We start from the raw sequence: 21884 nt of genomic DNA on the forward strand, positions 1-21884 counted from the left end.
AGTTCCCATTGCTCTAAAGCCACCAATGCTCTATTGAAGAGACTGATATGGACTACGGCTACACCCCAGAACAAAGCAGCACAATCTTGCGCTACTTTAAAAATAATAAACTCTTGATTGAAGAATCTAATTTAAACACCTTTCTTTACCACTTCCTATCACTAACGTAGGCAAAGAGAATGACTTGAGTGGGAGGAAATGGAGGAGCTATTTAACAGCTTTGCTGTCGTGCTCTTTGCCGCCTCCTGCTGACCATGTGGTGAATATCCCATTAGTAATTAAGATGATCCGTGGACTCATCGTGTCTTAAAAAAGAAATAAACTTTTGTGCAGCAATTTTTAATTGGGTGACAGCAATTTCTCTTACAGCCCAAGCATAGCCAATGAGTGTTATACCAATAATCCCATCTTTTTGGAATCCTAGACATATGGGATATTTCTAAAATAAACTACAATAGTTATGTGGAAATAGTTATAAGAAAACTGCAAAAAAAAAAGATTAATTTTTAATTTTATCCCACCTTTTAAGCATTAAATTTCTATTTATTGTATTTTATATAACCACATTGGGTATCACTAGAAAGGCCTCTTTGTTAAAAAATGGTATATAATATGTATAGGTGCAATTAAAAAGAGAGCCAATAGTTAAAGTGAAGGTAATGTTTGACGAATCAGTGCCCGGTTTTTAATAATCCTATTAAAAACAGGGGCACTTTAATTAATCAAACTTTACATTTCACTTGTTTTGTTCAAATACTTACTTTTTAATCCTGACAGCTGCTCCAGCGATTCCCCCGGTCGTCGGAAGCCTCTTTATACGTCAGAAATGACGAATCCGGCTTCCTCCAATCACGGCTTTCCCCCCCGGGGAAACATGGCCTGAGGCAACGCCGCAATTGGAGGAAGCCGGATTTGTCAATTTGGACCCCGGAAGAAGGCTTGTGACGGGCGGAGGAAGCGCTGCAGCGGCTGTTAGGATTAAAAGGTAAGTTTTTGAACAAAACAAGTGAAATGTAAAGTTTGATGAATTAAAGTGCCCCTGTTTTAATAGGATTATTAAAAACTGGGAACTGATTCGTCAAACATTACCTTCACTCTTAGCTGAAAACAATAGTGATCAAAAATGCCACAATTGCTTGCATCATTTAAGAACAAAACTAAGAAAAACCTTGATCCTTAAGGGGTTAATATTTAAAACCCAAATAAGGTACATTTCAGTTTCCCATTTTGAATTTAACATTTAAAGAAACATTAAATGCAAAATGAAATCTCCTGTTTAAAGAATGAGATAAAACAACAAACTGCAACATACATTCGTTATTTTGATTGCGTTCACTGCAAAAATTGTGCTTGTTCCATGCTCCCTATAAACAGGAGCTTAAATTCTGTAACCTAAATATGATACAAACATCCTGACCTGGCTATATGCTACACACCAATTGCTGAGAGCAGGGCACAAATTAATTTACAGCTACCCCCTAACTGGTCAACATAGGGAGATAAGATAAACATACTGATTTCCCACTGCCTCCCGGGAGGTTGGTATGAATCCTACAGGAAACTGCAACATTCTACACAGTGATTGCTTAATCAGTGGAGTAGCACACATATCTGTCCCTAACTGGCCACAGAAAAGGAGATAACAAGTTTAAGAGGCTTTTCAAGGATGTCCGGAACTGAAAAATAATGGAAATTCTGATAACAAATTGACTGTTTTAAACAGTTTTTAAACATGTTTCCATGTACACAAAAATCAGCTATTGTCCCTTTAAGCATGCCCATGTTCTAATAAGTGACAATAATACAGCATTTTAGTCAAAAATGTTTAAAGATCTCCAGTCAGTCAAATAACGGTGCAGTCTGATTCCTCAAAATGATCTCTAATCTGCTTTAGAGGAATCCTCTCCATTATAAATGCCCGTTCAGCTCTCTGGTACTGATGTGGCAGTTACGATGCAGCTTGTGCAGAATAGTATAAGGTAAATAATATTTTTTGTAAAAAGTATAATCCTGATCAGCAAAAACTCACCACATTTTTTATGATCTCATCTTTTCCATCCTGGCGTTGCACCTTCAAAAGGTGGTAACAGAAGTCAAAGAGATCAAACCGCCGTTGCTGTCCGAGAAGCACAATGATTGCACAACCAGCCCAGTTTAAACCATCTCCGAAGCACTGCCTGCAAATGGTGCATAGCAAATGGTTAACAGTGAACAGGGGAGATGATGTAGGACATTGGTAAAGGGACAGCAGGATGATGTAAAAAAAATGTACAGTAAAATTATTATATATATATATATATACTGTATATATACACACACACATACAACACATAGAAAACCTGGTACTCTCTAGCAAGCACACAGTAATTTTTAAAGGCAAAAATGGGAGAGTCAGTTGCATTTGGCGCCAAACGGTTTAATCATAGGACCACGTCAAGGTCTCTCCCCTCCTGGGTCCACAATCAAACAGCTACACAATGCTTTCAAACAAACTGAGAACCAACAGTCTGAGAGTGTGGTCTGTTTCTCTGTTTTTATAAATATACAGTATATATATATATAATTATAGCTTAAAAATACAAAATACTTTTGGATGAAAATGTGAAGAATATGAAAAATAAAGAGAACAGAAGAAGGAAAGAACAGAACAGCAAAAAATTCAATATAATTAAAACATGTTTGTATAGAGGTTTTATTTAAAACTAGTTTTGAGAAAAAAAATGGTTTAGATGTCCCTTTAATTGTTAAAAAATAAATCCTCAATCTTTGAATTATTCTATATCACGCTGAAAAGTTATAAATAACAGGCTCAATATCATATGTAACCAAAGTGTAAGTAGGCTGTGGAGAGCTTCCTAGAGGAGCAGCACTTAAAGGGACATGAAACCCAATTTTTGTATTCATGATTTAGAAGGAGAATGCAATTTTAAACAACTTTCTAATTTACTTATATTATCTAATTTGTTTCATTCTCTTGATATTCTTGGCTGAAAAGCATATCTAGATAGGCTCAGTAGCTGTTGATTGGTGGCTGCACATAGATGCCTCATGTGATTGGCTCACCCATGTGCATTACTATTTCTTTAACAAAGGATATCTAAAGAATGAAACAAATTAGATAACAGAAGTACATTGGAATGTTGTTTAAAATTGCATAATCTATCTGAATCATGAAATAATTGTTTTTGGTTTAGTGTCCCTTTAATAAAAGGTTTAAGAACTTACTCTGCTGTGAACTCATTGGTTCCCACTGGGATACAGTATACGAACTGCATAGCACTCCAGAGTCGGTGAAACTCCACACATTCGTCTACATGCATCACACCATTTGTGGGGGGAGGACCGCGCCAGATGGGATCCTGAAGGTAGCTGCGGATCCGAGTCAGGATGACTTCAAACATGGAAAGACCGCAGCACAGTCGCTCCTTGGTCAAGAGGTCACCCTCCCGCGCGATAGCGATTTGCTGTAAGAAGACATTACTATTTATCTGTTCTAAAACCATTTGATTTGTGTATCACTCCTATGTGCATAATAATCTCAACATGTTTCCAGTAAAAGAGTAGCTAAGGCAATGTGAGAAATGGGGAAAAGCTACACATCGTTTTTTTTACTATATTTAAAGTGATAGCAACAGTGTTAATTATTTAAAAATACATTAAAGTGATTGTAAACTTTAATGAATTAAAGGCCAGTATCAAAAAATAATCTTAAAAACAGGGGCACTTTAATTCATTAAAGTTTACAAAGACGCTTATTTTTTAAAATACTTATAATTGCATTATGGAAAACATAATGCTGATCCTCCGCCCGCATCTCTTGCTTTCTTTAGCATATGGATGACGAATCCGGCTTCCTCCAATTGTTGCATGGCCCACGAGCTGCACTCGACGAGTGGAGTCATCCATATGCTAAAGAAAGCAAGAGATGCGGGCAGAGGATCAGCGTTATGTTTTCCATAACGCAATGGGATTTTAAAAAATAAGCTTCTTTGTAAACGTTAATGAATTAACCCCTTAGTGACCACAGCACTTTTCAATTTTCTTGGGACCAGGGCTATTTTTACATTTCTGCTGTGTTTTTATGTTTAGCTGTAATTTTCCTCTTACTCATTTACTCTACCCAAACATATTATATACTATTTATCTTGCCATTAAATGGACTTTCTAAAGATACCATTATTTTCATCATATCATATAATTTACTATAATTTTGTTTTATAAAAAAAACACTTTTTCTAACTTTGACCCCCTAAATATGTTACACATCTACAACCACCAAAAAACACCCATGCTAAATAGTTTCTACATTTTGTCCTGAGTTTAGAAATACCCAATGTTTACATGTTCTTTGCTTTTTTTGCAAGTTATAGGGCAATAAGTACAAGTAGCACTTTGCTATTTCCAAACCACTTTTTAAATTTTGTTAGCAATAATTACATTGTAACACTGATATCTGTCAACCCAAAGTATTGATCTAGGCCCATTTTGTTATATTTCATGCCACCATTTCACCGCCAAATGCGATCAAATAAAAAAAACGTAACTTTTTCACTAACTTTAGGTTTCTCACTGAAATTATTTACAAACAGCTTGTGCAATTATGGAACACATGGTTGTAAATGTTTCTCTGGGATCCCCTTTGTTCCGAAATAGAAGACATATTTGGCTTTAGTGTTGCTTTTTGGTAATTAGAAGACTGCTAAATGCTGCTGCGCACCACACTTTTATTATGCCCAGCAGTTAAGGGGTTAATTAGGTAGCTTGTAGGGTTCATTTTAGCTTTAGTGTAGAGATCAGTCTCCCACCTGACACATCCCACCCCCTGATCCCTCCCTGACCCCCCTCAAACAGCTCTCTTCCCTCCCCCACCTCACAATTGTCACTGCCATCTTAAGTACTGGCAGAAAGTCTGCCAGTACTAGAATAAAAGGCTTTTTAAAAAAATATATTATTTTTTATATATATAATACTGTGTTGGATCCCTCTTAGCCCCCAACCTCCCTGATCCCCCCCAAAACAGCTGTTTAACCCTCCCCCTCTACCTAATGGCTGCCATCTTGGGTCACAGTTTGTTCAAAATTTGGCAGTTTTTTAATAAATACCCAATTTTTCTGTAGTGTAGCTGCCCACCCTCAATACACTACCCCCCCTAACCCTCCCAGATCCCTTTCATAACACTAATTCCCTCCTCCCTCTGGCTCCCTGTCCCCTCGTGCTCTCGACGGAACTAGATAACTGATGGCTGGAACTGCTCCAGCGATGTTCCACCAACCTGCCTCCCTCGTATCCCTCCCACGCCACCAACGATCGGCACCATCGCTGGCCGATGAAGAGAGGGCCACATAGTGGCTTAAAGAAGGGTATTGCACGATGCCTCAATATTGAGGCATCGCTGCAATACCCTGCTCTGCCAGGCACGTCCTTTGTTATTAACTGACACTTTTTGTAGGACGTGCCTGGTCCTTGGTCGTTAAGGGGTTAAAGTGCCCCTGTTTTTAAGATAATTTTTTTGATACTGGGCTTTAATTCATTGAAGTTTACAATCACTTTAAACTCTCAAACAAATTTCAAATAAAATGTTTAAAGGGATACCGAACCCACATTTTTTCTTAAAATAAAGATAACAAAGAGAACAAAGAAAAATTGATAATAGGAGTAAATTAGAAAGGTGCTTAAAATTGCCTGATCTATCTGAATCGTGAAAGAAAAAAATCTGGGTTCAGTATCCCTTTAACTTTGCTTAAAGGGACAGCAACACCTTGTAATTACAAGACTTCTGTTGTGTTACTATAGAATAACATCCTTTTTACTGCAATTATTTTTCAGAAACCAAACTCCACCCACCATTTGCCTCATTTGGAGGAGCCAATCTGAGCTTTAGTTCACAGATAACAAGGCTAGACACTGTTGTAAAGTTAGTATCAGGTGACTTGTTTTGCAGTTGTTTTCAGTTAATACTAATTAGAGATAGATGTGTAGCAGGGTTATAGCCTTGAGAAGTCGGCATGGTGCATTTCAAGGTCTGAGAGTTAAAGGACAGGAAACCCCGACATTTTCTTTGATGATTTGGATAGAAAATACAATTTTAAACAACTTTCTAATTTACTTCTGTTATCAAATTTGCTTCATTCTCTTGCTATCCTTTGCTGAAGGAACAGCATTGCACTACTAGCAGCTAGCTGAACACATCTAGTCAGCCAATCACAAGTGACAAATGTGTGCAGACATCAGCAGCAGCTCGCACTAGTGTAGGGTATGTGCGTATTCTTTTTCAGCAAGGAATACCAAGAGAACGAAGCACTTCTGAAAATAGAAGTGAATTTAAAAGTGTGTAAAAAAAACATGCTCTATCTAAATCATGCAATTTTTATTTTGACTTTCCTACCCCTTTAGTTCTATTTTCTGAGCTAAACTACATGAAAAGGAAGCAAAATAAATATTGAAAATATAGTTGTTTCATTATGCATAACTAAACATTTTATATAAACATCTCAAGGTGTTTACTGTCCCTTTAACACAAAATATTTCAATGCATGTTATTATTTATTCTGCCCATTTTCCCTGTAAGTGAATTCTGCCCGCTGTGGTATTTCTTCTAACCTCTGAGAAAGGAGAGTACATCCTGCAGACTTCAGAACCCTAAATATTCAACACAGTGATTGTTTGATCAGCGCAGGAGCTCATTATATCTGTACATCACTAACAACAAGAGAGATTATAGAAACATTATCAAGGATCTTTGCAAGGGTATAGTCTAAAATGCTTTTACACATTTCTTTCGTATGCACATCTTTTTGCAGTGCAGTGATTATTTACTGATATATACTATACATTATTAATAGTATACATCTTTCTGTAGGAAGAGAAAATTAGCAGCAATTAATATTGCAGCCTATTAAAGGGACATTTGATTTTCAACAATTCTATCATGCACCTAAAAGTACTACTTACCTAAAAGTACTTGAAAATGTTATTGTTTATAATGATAGATAATCCCTTTATTTACCATTCCCCAGTTTTGCATAACCAACACAGTTATATTAATATACCTTTTACCTCTGTGATTACCTTGTATCTAAGCCTCTGCAGACTGCCCCCTTATCTCAGTGCTATTTACAATTTTGCATTTTAGCCAATCAGTGCTGACTCCTGCATAAGAGAGTGAGCAATGTTACCTATATGGACATATACACATGAACTAGCACTGTCTAAACTGTAAAATTAATTGAGATAAGAGGCAGTCTTCAAAATCAGTCTATGAGCCTACTTTATCCGTCAACAAAGAGAACAAAGCAAATTTGATGATAGAAGTAAATTGGAAAGTTGTTTAAAATGGCATGCCCTATCTGAATCATGAAACTTTAGTTTTGACTTTACTGTCCCTTTAAATGTGCAAACTGACTGAACAAAATATATGCTTACCTGTTAAATTTCCTTCTTTCCGGACATGGAGAGTCCACAACGTCATTCCAATTACTACAGGGATATTCAACTCCTGGCCAGCAAAGAGCACCCCAGCAAAGCTGTTAAGTGTAACGGCCTTACCCATAACCCCCAGTCATTCAGCCAAAGGAAATGGAAAAGGAAGAAACACAAGGGTGAAAAGGTGCCTGAAGTTTACACAAAAAAACTGCCGAATTATAAGAGGATGGGGTCGTGGACTCTCCACGCCAGGAAATAAATACATTTATCAGGTAAGCATACATTTAGTTTTCTTTGCTATAACATGGAGAGTCCATAATGTCATTCCAATTACTAGTGGGATCCAATACCCAAGCTAGAGGACACGGAATGAACAGGGAGGGAGAAAAAAGGCAGGAGGACCTAAACAGAAGGTACCACCGCTTGAAGAACCTTTCTCCCAAAAGAACAACAAACAGGGCAGAAGATTGCAGAAAATCTTTAGTAGCTTGTAAGTAAAACTTTAGAGCCCGCACAACATCCAAGTTATGCAAAAGACGCTCCTTTTGAGAAGAAGGATTAGGACAAAGAGAAGGAACAACAATTTCCTGATTAATGTTTTGATCCGATACTACCTTAGGTAGAAACCCCATTTTAGTACGAAGGATCGCCTTATCAACATGAAAAATAAGGTAGGGGGAATCACACTGCAGAGCTGAAAACTCAGACACTCTGCGAGCGGAAGAAATGGCCACAAGAAACAAAACCTTCCAGGATAATAGTTTTATATTAACAACATGCATAGTCTCAAACGGAGCCTGTTGTAAAACCTTAAGAACTAAATTAAGGCTCTATGGGGGAGCAACAGGTTTAAACACAGGCCTGATTCTAACCAGGGCCTGTACAAAGGCTTGAACATCTGGTAGATCAGCCAGACGTTTGTGCAAAAGGATAGATAACGCTGAAATCTGACCCTTTAGAGAACTGCCGATAAACCCTTATCCAGTCCATCCTGAAGAAAAGACAAAATCTGGGGAATCCTCACCCGGCTCCAGGAGAACCCCTTAGATTCACACCAATAAAGATATTTACGCCATATCTTATGGTAATTCTTGCGAGCAACCGGCTTCCAAGCTTGAATCATAGTTTCAATGACAGCTTCAGAAAAAACATGCTTAGACAGAACTAGGCGTTCAATCTCCACACTGTTAGCTTTAGAGAATCTAGGTTTGGATGGAAGAAAGGACCTTGAAGTAGAAGGTCTTTCCTCAGAGGTAACCTCCAAGGAGGTATAGAAGTTATCCTCACCAGATCCGTGAACCATATCCTGCGAGGCCATGAAGGAGTTAATAGAATCACTGATGCTCTCTCTTGTTTGATACAAGCAATGACTCGTGGAAGGAGAGCAAACAGAGGAAACAGATAAGCCAGAGAAACCCTCCAAGGAACCGCTAGAGCATCTATCAGAACGGCCTGTGGATCCCTTGACCTTGAACCGTACTTTGGAACCCTGGCATCAGATCCAACTCTGGAAACCCCCACTTGAGGGTTATCTGAGAGAACACTTCCGGATGGAGAGCCCACTCCCCGGGATGAAAAGTCTGTCTGCTCAGAAAATCTGCCTCCCAATTGTCCACTCCAGAATTCGAGTCACCTCCTTCATGGCTAAGGAACTATGAGTCCTTCCCTGTTTGTTAATGTAAGCCACTGAGGTGATATTGTCCAAATGAAATCTTATAAACCGAATCAACGCCAATTGAGGCCACGCTAATAGGGCATTGAAGATAGCTCTCAACACCAAAATGTTTATGGGAAGAGAGGACTCCTTCCGAGACCATAGGCCTGAGCTTTTAGAGGGCCCCAAACAGCACCCCAGCCTGACAGGCTGGCGTCCATAGTCACAATTTCCCAGGAAGGTCTCAGAAAGCAAGTGCCCCGAGACAGATGTTCCTGTGACACCCACAGTCTCTTGTCAGAGGGTCCAGATTTATCCTTTGAGCTAAATCCGAATGATCTCCATTCCATTGACGGAGCATACAAAGTTTCAGCGGTCGTAGATGGAACTGAGCAAAAAGAATGATGTCCATTGATGCCACCATCAGACCTATCACCTCCATGCATTGGGCCACAGGTGGACAAAAGGCAGACTAGAGAGAAAGGCAGGAAGCAAAAATCTTGTCTTTTCTGACCTCCGTCAGAAAGATCTTCATGGGCAGGGAATCTATTATAGTCCCTAGGAAACACACGTTGGTAGATAGAAAAAGAAAACTTTATTCCAAATTCACCTTCCATCCATGTGAACGTAGAAAAGACAACAGCATCTCTGTATGAGATTGGGCTAGTTGAAAAGATGACGCCTGAACTAAGATGTCATCTAGATAAGGCAATACAGCAATTCCCTGGGATCTGATCACAGCCAATAGCGCCCCCAGAACCTTTGTGAATATTCTGGGAGCTGTGGCCAGACCAAATGGAAGAGCAACAAATTATAAGTGCTTGTCCAGAAAGGCAAACCTCAGATACTGATGGTGTTCCCTGTGTATGGGAACGTGAAGGTATGCATCCTTCAGGTCTATGGTCGTCATAAACTGACCTTCCTGTACTAAAAGGAGAATGGAACGAATAGTTTCCATCTTGAAGGACGGAACCCTGAGGAACCTGTTTAAATACTTGTGGTCTAAAATGGGCCAAAAAGTTCCCTCCTTTTTGGGAACCACAAATAGATTTGAGTAGAATCCTATACCCTGTTCTGCTAGAGGGACAGGAACGATAACTCCCAGAGATAATAGGTCTTTAACACAGTTTAAGAAGGCTTTCTTCTTTATTTGGTTTCAGGAAAGTCTTGACAGGAGATATTTGGCCCTAGGAGGGCAAGACTCAAATCCTATTATGTAACCTTGAGATACTATGTTCCCCGCCCAAGGGTCTGGGACATTGCATATCCAGGCTTGACGAAAAAGAGAAAGCCTGCCCCCCACCTGATCCACACAGGAATCGGGGGCGGAATCTTTATGCTGATTTAGAGTCAGCAGAAGGCTTCTTGTTTTGTTTTCCCTTATTCCAGGGCTGGTTGGATTTCCAAGAAGATCTGGATTGATCTGGTTTAGATGAGGAAGAGGAGGACTCTTGTCCCTTAAAGTTATGAAAGGAACGAAAATTAGAAGTCTGACGACCTCTAGGTCTGTTCTTCTTGTCCTGAGGTAGGAAAGATCCCTTTCCACCCGTAATCTCTGAAATTATCTCTGCCAGACCAGGTCCAAACAGAGTCTTTCCCTTGTAAGGCAAAGCCAAAAGCTTGGTCTTAGAAGAGACATTAGCCAACCAAGATTCTAACCACAGAGCTCTGCGTCAAGCTAGACATCTTAGCTCCCAGACAGTGGCGTCCCCCAGGGATCAGTACTGGGCCCTGTTCTTTTTAATATTTTTATAAATGACTTGGAGCAAGGATTAAATAGCGACATCTCTATTTTTGCAGATGATACTAAGTTAAGTAAGGTCATTAGGTCAGAGCAGGATGAACTCTCTTTGCAAAGGGATTTGCTAAAATTAGAACTATGGGCAAGTGAATGGAAAATGAGATTTAATACGGAAAAATGTAAGGTTCTACATTTTGGAAGTAAAAATAAGCAGGCTATGTATTTTTTAAATGGGACAAGACTTAGCCAAACACAGGAGGAAAGGGATTTGGGAGTAGTAATAGATAACAAGCTAAAGATGAGTGCACAATGCAGGGCAGCGGCTTCAAAGGCTAATAAGATACTAGCATGTATTAAAAGAGGCATTGATTCAAGGGAGGAAAGCATAATTCTGTCATTATATAAAGCCCTGGTAAGACCTCACCTTGAGTTTGGAGTGCAGTTCTGGGGACCGATTGCTAAAAAAGATATTGCAGAACTAGAAAAAGTTCAGAGAAGGGCCACAAAGCTAATAAGGGGATTGGAGAAATTAACCTATGAGGAGAGGCTAGCCAAACTGGGTCTGTTCTCTTTAGAAAAAAGGCGCTTGAGAGGTGATTACTTTATATAAATATATTCAAGGCCCATATACAGAGATGGCAGAAGCTCTTTTCATTCCAAGAAAATTGGTTCTGACAAGAGGTCATAATTTAAGGTTGGAGGAAAGGAGATTTAATCTCCTGCAACGGAAACGTTTTTTCACTGTAAGAGCAATAAAATTGTGGAACTCATTACCAAAGGAGGTAGTGAATGCCAATACCATAGATACATTTAAAAATAGTCTGGATAAATTTCTGTATATAAACAAAATTCATGGATATGATTGCTAGTATTAAATGGGTCACATTTTAATGGGGTTATTTAAGCTTAACTGGAGCTTTTTGTAAGTATTTTAGATTTGTATAGGTTGAACTCGATGGACTTCAGTCTTTTTTCAACCTTATCTACTATGTTACTATGTTACAAATTATTTGTATATTGGCATCACAGATAAACGTATTGGCCAATTTAAGAGCTTTGATCCTATCTTGGATCTCCTCTACTGTAGTTTCCTCTGTAATAAGATCAGATAACGCATTGCAACAATAAGATGCAGCTCCTGCAACCGTAGCAATACTCGCTGCTGGTTGCCACTGTAACTCTTGATGGACATACATCTTTTTTAAGTAAGCCTCTAGCTTCTTGTCCATTGGATCCTTAAAATAGCAACTATCCTCTATAGGAATGGTAGTTCTCTTAGCAAGAGTAGAAATAGCTCCTTCTACTTTAGGAACAGTGTGCCATGAGTCACAAATAGAGTCGGCCACAGGAAACATTTTCTTAAAAACAGGGGAAGGGGAAAAAGGAACCCCTAGTTTGTCCTATTCCTGAGCAATAATTTCAGACATCTTCCTAGGGACAGGAAAAACCTTCTCAGGAGATGGGGAATCATATACTATCCAATTTTGAGAACTTCGTGGGGTTGATAGCAACAACCGGTTCAGAGTTGTCCAAAGTAGCTAGAACCTCCTTCAAAAGTAATCGGAGGTGCTCAAGCTTAAATCTAAAATGAATTTATTCAGATTCTGAAGATTTTTCGGCTAAAGTGTCAGAGTCTGAAATCTCACCTTCAGAAGCTACTGAAGTATTCTCATCATCAGACATCTGAGCAAGAGTGGTTAATGAAGTTCTAGAATCAGAAACCTTAGCATCAGGCAAGTGTTTAGATTTTCTCTTACGCTTACCAAATGAAGGGAAAGCTGACAAAGCCGCTGTTACTGCAGAAGAAACCTGGGGCGCGATCCGATATAGATCGCAGTTTGCGGCGCAAGCGAGGGAACCGGCGTCGCCCGCAGTTTCAGCTCGCAACTCGAGCTATCCCATATAAGTCGCCGTCAGATGCTAACGTGCCGTAAGTCTGACAAACCAGCGATGTCCAGAAATCTGCGCAAGTACAAATTTCTGGCGTCGCCAGTGACTTGCGCCACGTTAGAAACTGCCGGCGCCTCTAAAACCTGACTAAAATCTAAAACACCAGCACTGTCTAACAAGCCTCCCTAACATAGCCCGACAAGTCTAACACGCCTCCCTAACATAGCCCGACACGTCTAACACGCCTCCCTAACATAGCCCGACACGTCTAACCCTCTATCCGCTATCCCCCCTCACTATCCTAACAATAAAAAAGCTATTAACCCCTAAACCGCCGCTCCCGTACCCCGCGGCAACCTAATAAAGTTATTAACCCCTAAACCGCCGCTCCCGTACCCCGCCGCCAGCTATATTATATCTATAACCCCCTAATGTAAGCCCCTTACACCGCCGCCATCTCTATTAAAATGATTAACCCCTAATTTAATCTACCTACCCCGCCGCCAGCTATATTATCTATATTAACCCTAAGTATATTATAGTTAATATAGGTATTACATTATATATATTAACTATATTAACCCTAATTATATTAGGGTTAATATAGTTAATATAGTTACTATAGTATTTATATTAACTATATTAACTCTATCTAACCCTAACACCCCTAACTAAATTTATATTAAATTAATCTAATTCATTTATAAACTAAAATATTCCTATTTAAATCTAAATACTTACCTATAAAATAAACCCTAAGATAGCTACAATATAATTAATAATTACATTGTAGCTATGTTAGGGTTAATATTTATTTTACAGGTAAATTGTTAATTATTTTAACTAGGTATAATAGATATTAAATAGTTATTAACTATTTAATATCTACCTAGTTAAAATAATTACCCAATTACCTGTAAAATAAATCCTAACCTAAGTTACAAATACACCTACACTATCAATAAATTTAATAAACTACAAACATCTATCTAAAAATACAATTAAATTAACTAAACTAAATTACAAAAAAAAACAAACACTAAATTACAAAAAATAAAAAAAAGATTACAAGATTTTTAAGCTAATTACACCTATTCTAAGCCCCCTAATAAAATAATAAACCCCCAAAATAAAAAAAATTCCCTGCCCTATTCTAAATTAAACAAATTTCAAAGCTCTTTACCTTACCAGCCCTTAAAAGGGCCTTTTGTGGGGCATGCCCCAAAGAATTCAGCTCTTTTGCATACAAATACAATCCCCCCCCCCCCATTACAACCCACCACCCACATACCCCTATTCTAAAACCACCCAAACCCCCCTTAAAAAAGCCTAACGCTACCCCCCTGAAGATCTCCCTACCTTGTCTTCACCACACCGGGCCGAACTCCTGATCCGATCCGGGCGATGTCTTCCTCCAAGCGGCAAAGAAGAATTCTTCCTCCGGCGATGTCTTCCTCCAAGCGGCAAAGAAGAATTCTTCCTCCGGCGACGTCTTCCTCCAAGCGGCAGCAAAGTCTTCATTCTTCCGGCGGCATCTTCAATCTTCTTTCTTCGCTCCGCCGCCGCGGAGCATCCATCCCGGCCGACTGCTGTACTACGAATGAGGTACCTTTAAATGACGTCATCCAAGATGGCGTCCGCCGAATTCCGATTGGCTGATAGGATTCTATCAGCCAATCGGAATTAAGTTAGAAAAATCTGATTGGCTGATTGAATCAGCCAATCAGATTCAAGTTCAATCCGATTGGCTGATCGGAACAGCCAATAGAATGCGAGCTCAATCTGATTGGCTGATTGGATCAGCCAATCGGATTGAACTTGAATCTGATTGGCTGATTCAATCAGCCAATCAGATTTTTCTAACTTAATTCCGATTGGCTGATAGAATCCTATCAGCCAATCGGAATTCGGCGGACGCCATCTTGGATGACGTCATTTAAAGGTACCTCATTCGTAGTACAGCAGTCGGCCGGGATGGATGCTCCGCGGCGGCGGAGCGAAGAAAGAAGATTGAAGATGCCGCCGGAAGAATGAAGACTTTGCTGCCGCTTGGAGGAAGACGTCGCCGGAGGAAGAATTCTTCTTTGCCGCTTGGAGGAAGACATCGCCGGAGGAAGAATTCTTCTTTGCCGCTTGGAGGAAGACATCGCCCGGATCGGATCAGGAGTTCGGCCCGGTGTGGTGAAGACAAGGTAGGGAGATCTTCAGGGGGGTAGTGTTAGGCTTTTTTAAGGGGGGTTTGGGTGGTTTTAGAATAGGGGTATGTGGGTGGTGGGTTGTAATGGGGGGGGGGGGATTGTATTTGTATGCAAAAGAGCTGAATTCTTTGGGGCATGCCCCACAAAAGGCCCTTTTAAGGGCTGGTAAGGTAAAGAGCTTTGAAATTTGTTTAATATAGAATAGGGCAGGGAATTTTTTTTATTTTGGGGGTTTATTATTTTATTAGGGGGCTTAGAATAGGTGTAATTAGCTTAAAAATCTTGTAATCTTTTTTTTATTTTTTGTAATTTAGTGTTTGGTTTTTTTTGTAATTTAGTTTAGTTAATTTAATTGTATTTTTAGATAGATGTTTGTAGTTTATTAAATTTATTGATAGTGTAGGTGTATTTGTAACTTAGGTTAGGATTTATTTTACAGGTAATTGGGTAATTATTTTAACTAGGTAGATATTAAATAGTTAATAACTATTTAATATCTATTATACCTAGTTAAAATAATTAACAATTTACCTGTAAAATAAATATTAACCCTAACATAGCTACAATGTAATTATTAATTATATTGTAGCTATCTTAGGGTTTATTTTATAGGTAAGTATTTAGATTTAAATAGGAATATTTTAGTTTATAAATGAATTAGATTAATTTAATATAAATTTAGTTAGGGGTGTTAGGGTTAGATAGAGTTAATATAGTTAATATAAATACTATAGTAACTATATTAACTATATTAACCCTAATATAATTAGGGTTAATATAGTTAATATATATAATGTAATACCTATATTAACTATAATATACTTAGGGTTAATATAGATAATATAGCTGGCGGCGGGGTAGGTAGATTAAATTAGGGGTTAATCATTTTAATAGAGATGGCGGCAGTGTAAGGGGCTTACATTAGGGGTTAATAATATTAATATAGCTGGCGGCGGTATAGGGGGATTAGATTAGGGGTTAATAATTTTTATATAGGTGGCGGCGGTGTAAGGGGTCAGATTAGGGGATAGATAAGGTAGATGGCGGCGGTTTTAGGGGCTCACAGTAGGGGGTTAGTTTATGTAGATGGCGGCGGGGTCCGGGAGCGGCGGTTTAGGGGTTAATAACTTTATTAGGGATTTCGGGGGGGGGGGGGGGATCGCGGTTGACAGGTAGATAGACATTGCGCATGCGTTAGGTGTTAGGTTTATTTTAGCAGATCGCGGTTGACAGGGAGATAGACATTGCGCATGCGTTAGGTGTTAGGTTTATTTTAGAAGATCGTGGTTGACAGGGAGATAGACATTGCGCATGCATTAGGTGTTAGGTTTATTTTAGCAGCCAGTTTAGGAAGTTACGGGTCTCCAATAGTCAGCGTAAGGCTTCTTACGGCTGCTTTTTGTGGCGAGGTGAAAATGGAGTAAGTTTTCTCCATTTTCGCCACGTAAGTCCTTACGCTGCATATTGGATACCAAACTGCGCGGGTTTGGTATACCTGCCTATAGCCCAAAAAACTACGGGCGACGGCAGAAATATACGCGCGTAACTTCTAGGTTACGCCGTATATGTTATACCAAACCCGCGCAAATATTGGCGTCGCCGGCTTTTGCGGGCGACGATTTTTATCGGATCGACCCCCTGAGCGCCAAAATCCCCAGGTAAATAAACACCCCTAGGTGGATGAGAGGACACAGAAGGCACAGTATGAAAAACAATTAAGGCTTGGGACGTTTGAGGAGAAAGCTGAGGCATATCACGCACAGCATTATCCTGAGAGACATTAGGCTTAGAAGGGAGTAATTTGTCTTTACATTTTAAAGTCTTAGATAAACAAGAAGAACAAAATTGCATAGGCAAAACAATTTGGGCTTCTGAACAAAGTAAATGTTTATCCATGGAGCTGGACTGATCCTGTTCTAAGTCCATAGCTAATAATTCCCACAAGTAATAGGCAATTAAATACAAAAATAAAATGCTTTACATTTGATTAAAGGTTAAAAATCAAATGAGGAAAGAAAAACACTTAGATAAAAAAAAAACTCAGATTGCCTATGACAGAAAATTAAAAAGCTTTTAAATTTTAATAAAGTTTAAAAATTAAACGAGGGAAGAAAAAACTTTAAGACCAAAAATACCTCAGATTGTCTGAGGTTCCTACCGGCAAGAAAATACCCCACTAGGAATAGGAATGGAGTCTGACTTGCTCAGCAATACGATCCGATGAGGACACCAAATGCAGCCTCCACTTGAAGAGCTGAATTCAACTTCAAATCAGTCCGGTCGCAACGGTACCACTCAGCTTAACCGGAAGTGCGGGTGTCACGTGACCGGACTGAAAATAAAGTGCGCAACAATTTATCTGTAGAGAGAAAAAGACGCCATTTAAATCTACTGTCTGTAAAAACGGCATAATCGTCTAATACACAGAAGAGCAAACGCAAGTAAAAAACAATGCTTTGGCTCACCAGCCTAATATCCCAAGCCTTACACATGTCTTTATAAAAAAGTTAAAGATCTCTGACATCCTAACCCATTGAGAGAACTCTGTCTCTTTCATATCTCCAAATTAGGAATAACTTATCCCATATTAAAAAGTGCCAATATAAATGTGCCCGTATGAATCCTCAAATTAATCAAGGATTATTATGTCTTGTAACATAACGACAAAAGGGATCTGGAGGAGGATTAACCCCATACGTGCTACTGTCCTTCATTACATAGAAGGCAAAGGCACTTACCTTAGATTGTATAAGAGATGCTGATCCTCAAGGTGTGGCAAGCACTACGCTCCCTGTCATGGACCTGTAGGAAAAGAAAGAACAGAGTAACCAACTCTGGTTTTCCACAAAGGGGTAGCAAAGTGTTAAAAGTAAAGCAAAGGACTGCCTTGCCGCCTTTTAACTGCTAAAAGCCACCACTACTCTTACTCAAGAGATTGACATGGACACATCTAGACCCCAATCCTTGCTTGCAGGGAAAAGTACCCATAAAAAATTAAATTCTTCAGACACTAACTTCGCACAAACTCCATTGACAGAGGCAAAGAGAATGACTAGGGGTTATGGGTAAGGCAATTACACTTAACAGCTTTGCTGGGGTGCTCTTTGCCTCCTCCTGCTGGCCAGGAGTTAAATATCCCACCAGTAATTGGAATGACTTTGTGGACTCTCCATGTCATAGGAAAGAAAAAATAGTTAAAGTTGTTTATGTTAATGTTTACATTAACACAAGGTGCATGTTTGTGCTCAATGTGTTCCTGGGATAGAAGTTCAGTTTGACAAAGAAAACCATGATTGGTGGACAGTGTCTTGTTCTAAAATTCTCTCTTTTTAAATGCAACAAAAACAGAATTTATGCTTACCTGATAAATTACTTTCTCCAACGGTGTGTCCGGTCCACGGCGTCATCCTTACTTGTGGGATATTCTCTTCCCCAACAGGAAATGGCAAAGAGCCCAGCAAAGCTGGTCACATGATCCCTCCTAGGCTCCGCCTTCCCCAGTCATTCGACCGACGTAAAGGAGGAATATGCATAGGAGAAATCATATGATACCGTGGTGACTGTAGTTAGAGAAAATAATTCATCAGACCTGATTAAAAAACCAGGGCGGGCCGTGGACCGGACACACCGTTGGAGAAAGTAATTTATCAGGTAAGCATAAATTCTGTTTTCTCCAACATAGGTGTGTCCGGTCCACGGCGTCATCCTTACTTGTGGGAACCAATACCAAAGCTTTAGGACACGGATGATGGGAGGGAGCAAATCAGGTCACCTAGATGGAAGGCACCACGGCTTGCAAAACCTTTCTCCCAAAAATAGCCTCCGAAGAAGCAAAAGTATCAAATTTGTAAAATTTGGCAAAAGTGTGCAGTGAAGACCAAGTCGCTGCCTTACATATCTGATCAACAGAAGCCTCGTTCTTGAAGGCCCACGTGGAAGCCACAGCCCTAGTGGAGTGAGCTGTGATTCTTTCAGGAGGCTGCCGTCCGGCAGTCTCATAAGCCAATCGGATGATGCTTTTAAGCCAAAAAGAGAGAGAGGTAGAAGTTGCTTTTTGACCTCTCCTTTTACCAGAATAAACGACAAACAAGGAAGATGTTTGTCTGAAATCCTTTGTAGCCTCTAAATAAAATTTTAGAGCACGAACTACATCCAAATTGTGCAACAAACGTTCCTTCTTTGAAACTGGATTCGGACACAAAGAAGGCACAACTATCTCCTGGTTAATATTTTTGTTAGAAACAACTTTCGGAAGAAAACCAGGTTTAGTACGCAAAACCACCTTATCTGCATGGAACACCAGATAAGGAGAAGAACACTGCAGAGCAGATAACTCTGAAACTCTTCTAGCAGAAGAAATTGCAACCAAAAACAAAACTTTCCAAGATAATAACTTAATATCTACGGAATGTAAGGGTTCAAACGGAACCCCTTGAAGAACTGAAAGAACTAAATTGAGACTCCAAGGAGGAGTCAAAGGTTTGTAAACAGGCTTGATTCTAACCAGAGCCTGAACAAAAGCTTGAACATCTGGCACAGCCGCCAGCTTTTTGTGAAGTAAAACAGATAAAGCAGAAATCTGTCCCTTGTAGAAAGGATAGAATCTTAGGAATTTTTATCTTGTTCCATGGGAATCCTTTAGATTCGCACCAACAGATATATTTTTTCCATATTTTATGGTAAATTTTTCTAGTTACAGGCTTTCTAGCCTGAATAAGAGTATCAATGACAGAATCTGAGAACCCACGCTTTGATAAAATCAAGCGTTCAATCTCCAAGCAGTCAGTTGGAGTGAAGGTCCTGTCTCAAAGGTAGCTTCCATGGTGGAGCCGATGACATATTCACCAGGTCTGCATACCAAGTTCTGCGTGGCCACGCAGGAGCTATCAAGATCACCGAAGCCCTCTCCTGATTGATCCTGGCTACCAGCCTGGGAATGAGAGGAAACGGTGGGAATACATAAGCTAGGTTGAAGGTCCAGGGCGCTACTAGTGCATCGACTAGAGTCGCCTTGGGATCCCTGGATCTGGACCCGTAGCAAGGAACCTTGAAGTTCTGACGAGACGCCATCAGATCCATGTCTGGAATGCCCCATAATTGAGTTATTTGGGCAAAGATTTCCGGATGGAGTTCCCACTCCCCCGGATGAAATGTCTGACGACTCAGAAAATCCGCTTCCCAATTTTCCACTCCTGAGATGTGGATTGCAGACAAGTGGCAGGAGTGATTCTCCGCCCATTGAATTATTTTGGTCACTTCTTCCATCGCCAGGGAACTCCTTGTTCCCCCCTGATGGTTGATGTATGCAACAGTCGTCATGTTGTCCGATTGAAATCTTATGAATTTGGCCTTTGCTAGTTGAGGCCAAGCCTTGAGAGCATTGAATATCGCTCTCAGTTCCAAAATGTTTATCGGGAGAAGAGATTCTTCCCGAGACCATAGACCCTGAGCTTTCAGGGGTTCCCAGACCGCGCCCCAGCCCACCAGACTGGCGTCGGTCGTGACAATGACCCATTCTGGTCTGCGGAAGCTCATCCCTTGTGACAGGTTGTCCAGGGTCAGCCACCAACGGAGTGAATCTCTGGTCCTCTGATCTACTTGGATCGTCGGAGACAAGTCTGTATAATCCCCATTCCACTGTCTGAGCATGCACAGTTGTAATGGTCTTAGATGAATTCGCGCAAAAGGAACTATGTCCATTGCCGCGACCATCAAACCTATTACTTCCATGCACTGCGCTATGGAAGGAAGAAGAACAGAATGAAGTACTTGACAAGAGCTTAGAAGTTTTGATTTTCTGGCCTCTGTCAGAAAAATCTTCATTTCTAAGGAGTCTATTATTGTTCCCAAGAAGGGAACTCTTGTTGACGGGAATAGAGAACCTTTTTTCTACGTTCACTTTCCACCCGTGAGATCTGAGAAAGGCTAGGACAATGTCCGTATGAGCCTTTGCTTGTGGTAGAGACGACGCTTGAATCAGTATGTCGTCCAAGTAAGGTACTACTGCAATGCCCCTTGGCCTTAGCACCGCTAGAAGGGACCCTAGTACCTTTGTGAAAATTCTTGGAGCAGTGGCTAATCCGAATGGAAGTGCCACAAACTGGTAATGCTTGTCCAGAAAGGCGAACCTTAGGAACCGATGATGTTCCTTGTGGATAGGAATATGTAGATACGCATCCTTTAAATCCACCGTGGTCATGAATTGACCTTCCTGGATGGTAGGAAGAATTGTCCGAATGGTTTCCATTTTGAACGATGGAATCCTGAGAAATTTGTTTAGGATCTTGAGATCCAAAATTGGTCTGAATGTTCCCTCTTTTTTGGGAACTATGAACAGATTGGAGTAAAACCCCATCCCTTGTTCTCCTAATGGAACAGGATGAATCACTCCCATGTTTAACAGGTCTTCTACACAATGTAAGAATGCCTGTCTTTTTATTTGGTCTGAAGACAATTGAGACCTGTGGAACCTTCCCTTTGGGGGCAGTTCCTTGAATTCCAGGAGATAACCTTGAGAAACTATTTCTAGCGCCCAAGGATCCTGAACATCTCTTGCCCAAGCCTGAGCGAAGAGAGAGAGTCTGCCCCCCACCAGATCCGGTCCCGGATCGGGGGCCAACATCTCATGCTGTCTTAGTAGCGGGAACAGGCTTCTTGGCCTGCTTACCTTTGTTCCAGCCTTGCATCGGTCTCCAGGCTGGCTTGGTTTGAGAAGTATTACCCTCTTGCTTAGAGGATGTAGAATTTGAGGCTGGTCCGTTTCTGCGAAAGGGACGAAAATTTGGTTTATTTTTAGCCTTAAAAGACCTATCCTGAGGAAGGGCGTGGCCCTTTCCCCCAGTGATGTCTGAAATAATCTCTTTCAAGTCAGGGCCAAACAGCGTTTTCCCCTTGAAAGGGATGTTAAGCAATTTGTTCTTGGAGGACACATCCGCTGACCAAGACTTTAGCCAAAGCGCTCTGCGCGCCACAATAGCAA

At 40.2% G+C, this 21884-nt stretch overlaps 1 protein-coding gene across 1 annotated transcript in view; it reads right to left on the reverse strand.

Moving 5' to 3' along the window:
* The window catches only part of CYFIP2 (cytoplasmic FMR1 interacting protein 2), a 236629-nt gene that overhangs the window by 13426 nt on the left and 201319 nt on the right, over positions 1 to 21884 (reverse strand). Inside the window, exons 29-30 of the mRNA XM_053718790.1 lie at positions 3226 to 3464; positions 2030 to 2177 (exon numbers count right to left, since the gene is read on the reverse strand). Of these exons, the coding sequence (XP_053574765.1) occupies positions 2030 to 2177; positions 3226 to 3464 (387 nt within the window). The remainder of the gene's footprint in view (positions 1 to 2029; positions 2178 to 3225; positions 3465 to 21884) is intronic.

This window comes from Bombina bombina, chromosome 6 (genome assembly GCF_027579735.1).
Source record: "Bombina bombina isolate aBomBom1 chromosome 6, aBomBom1.pri, whole genome shotgun sequence".
Taxonomy (NCBI): domain Eukaryota; kingdom Metazoa; phylum Chordata; class Amphibia; order Anura; family Bombinatoridae; genus Bombina; species Bombina bombina.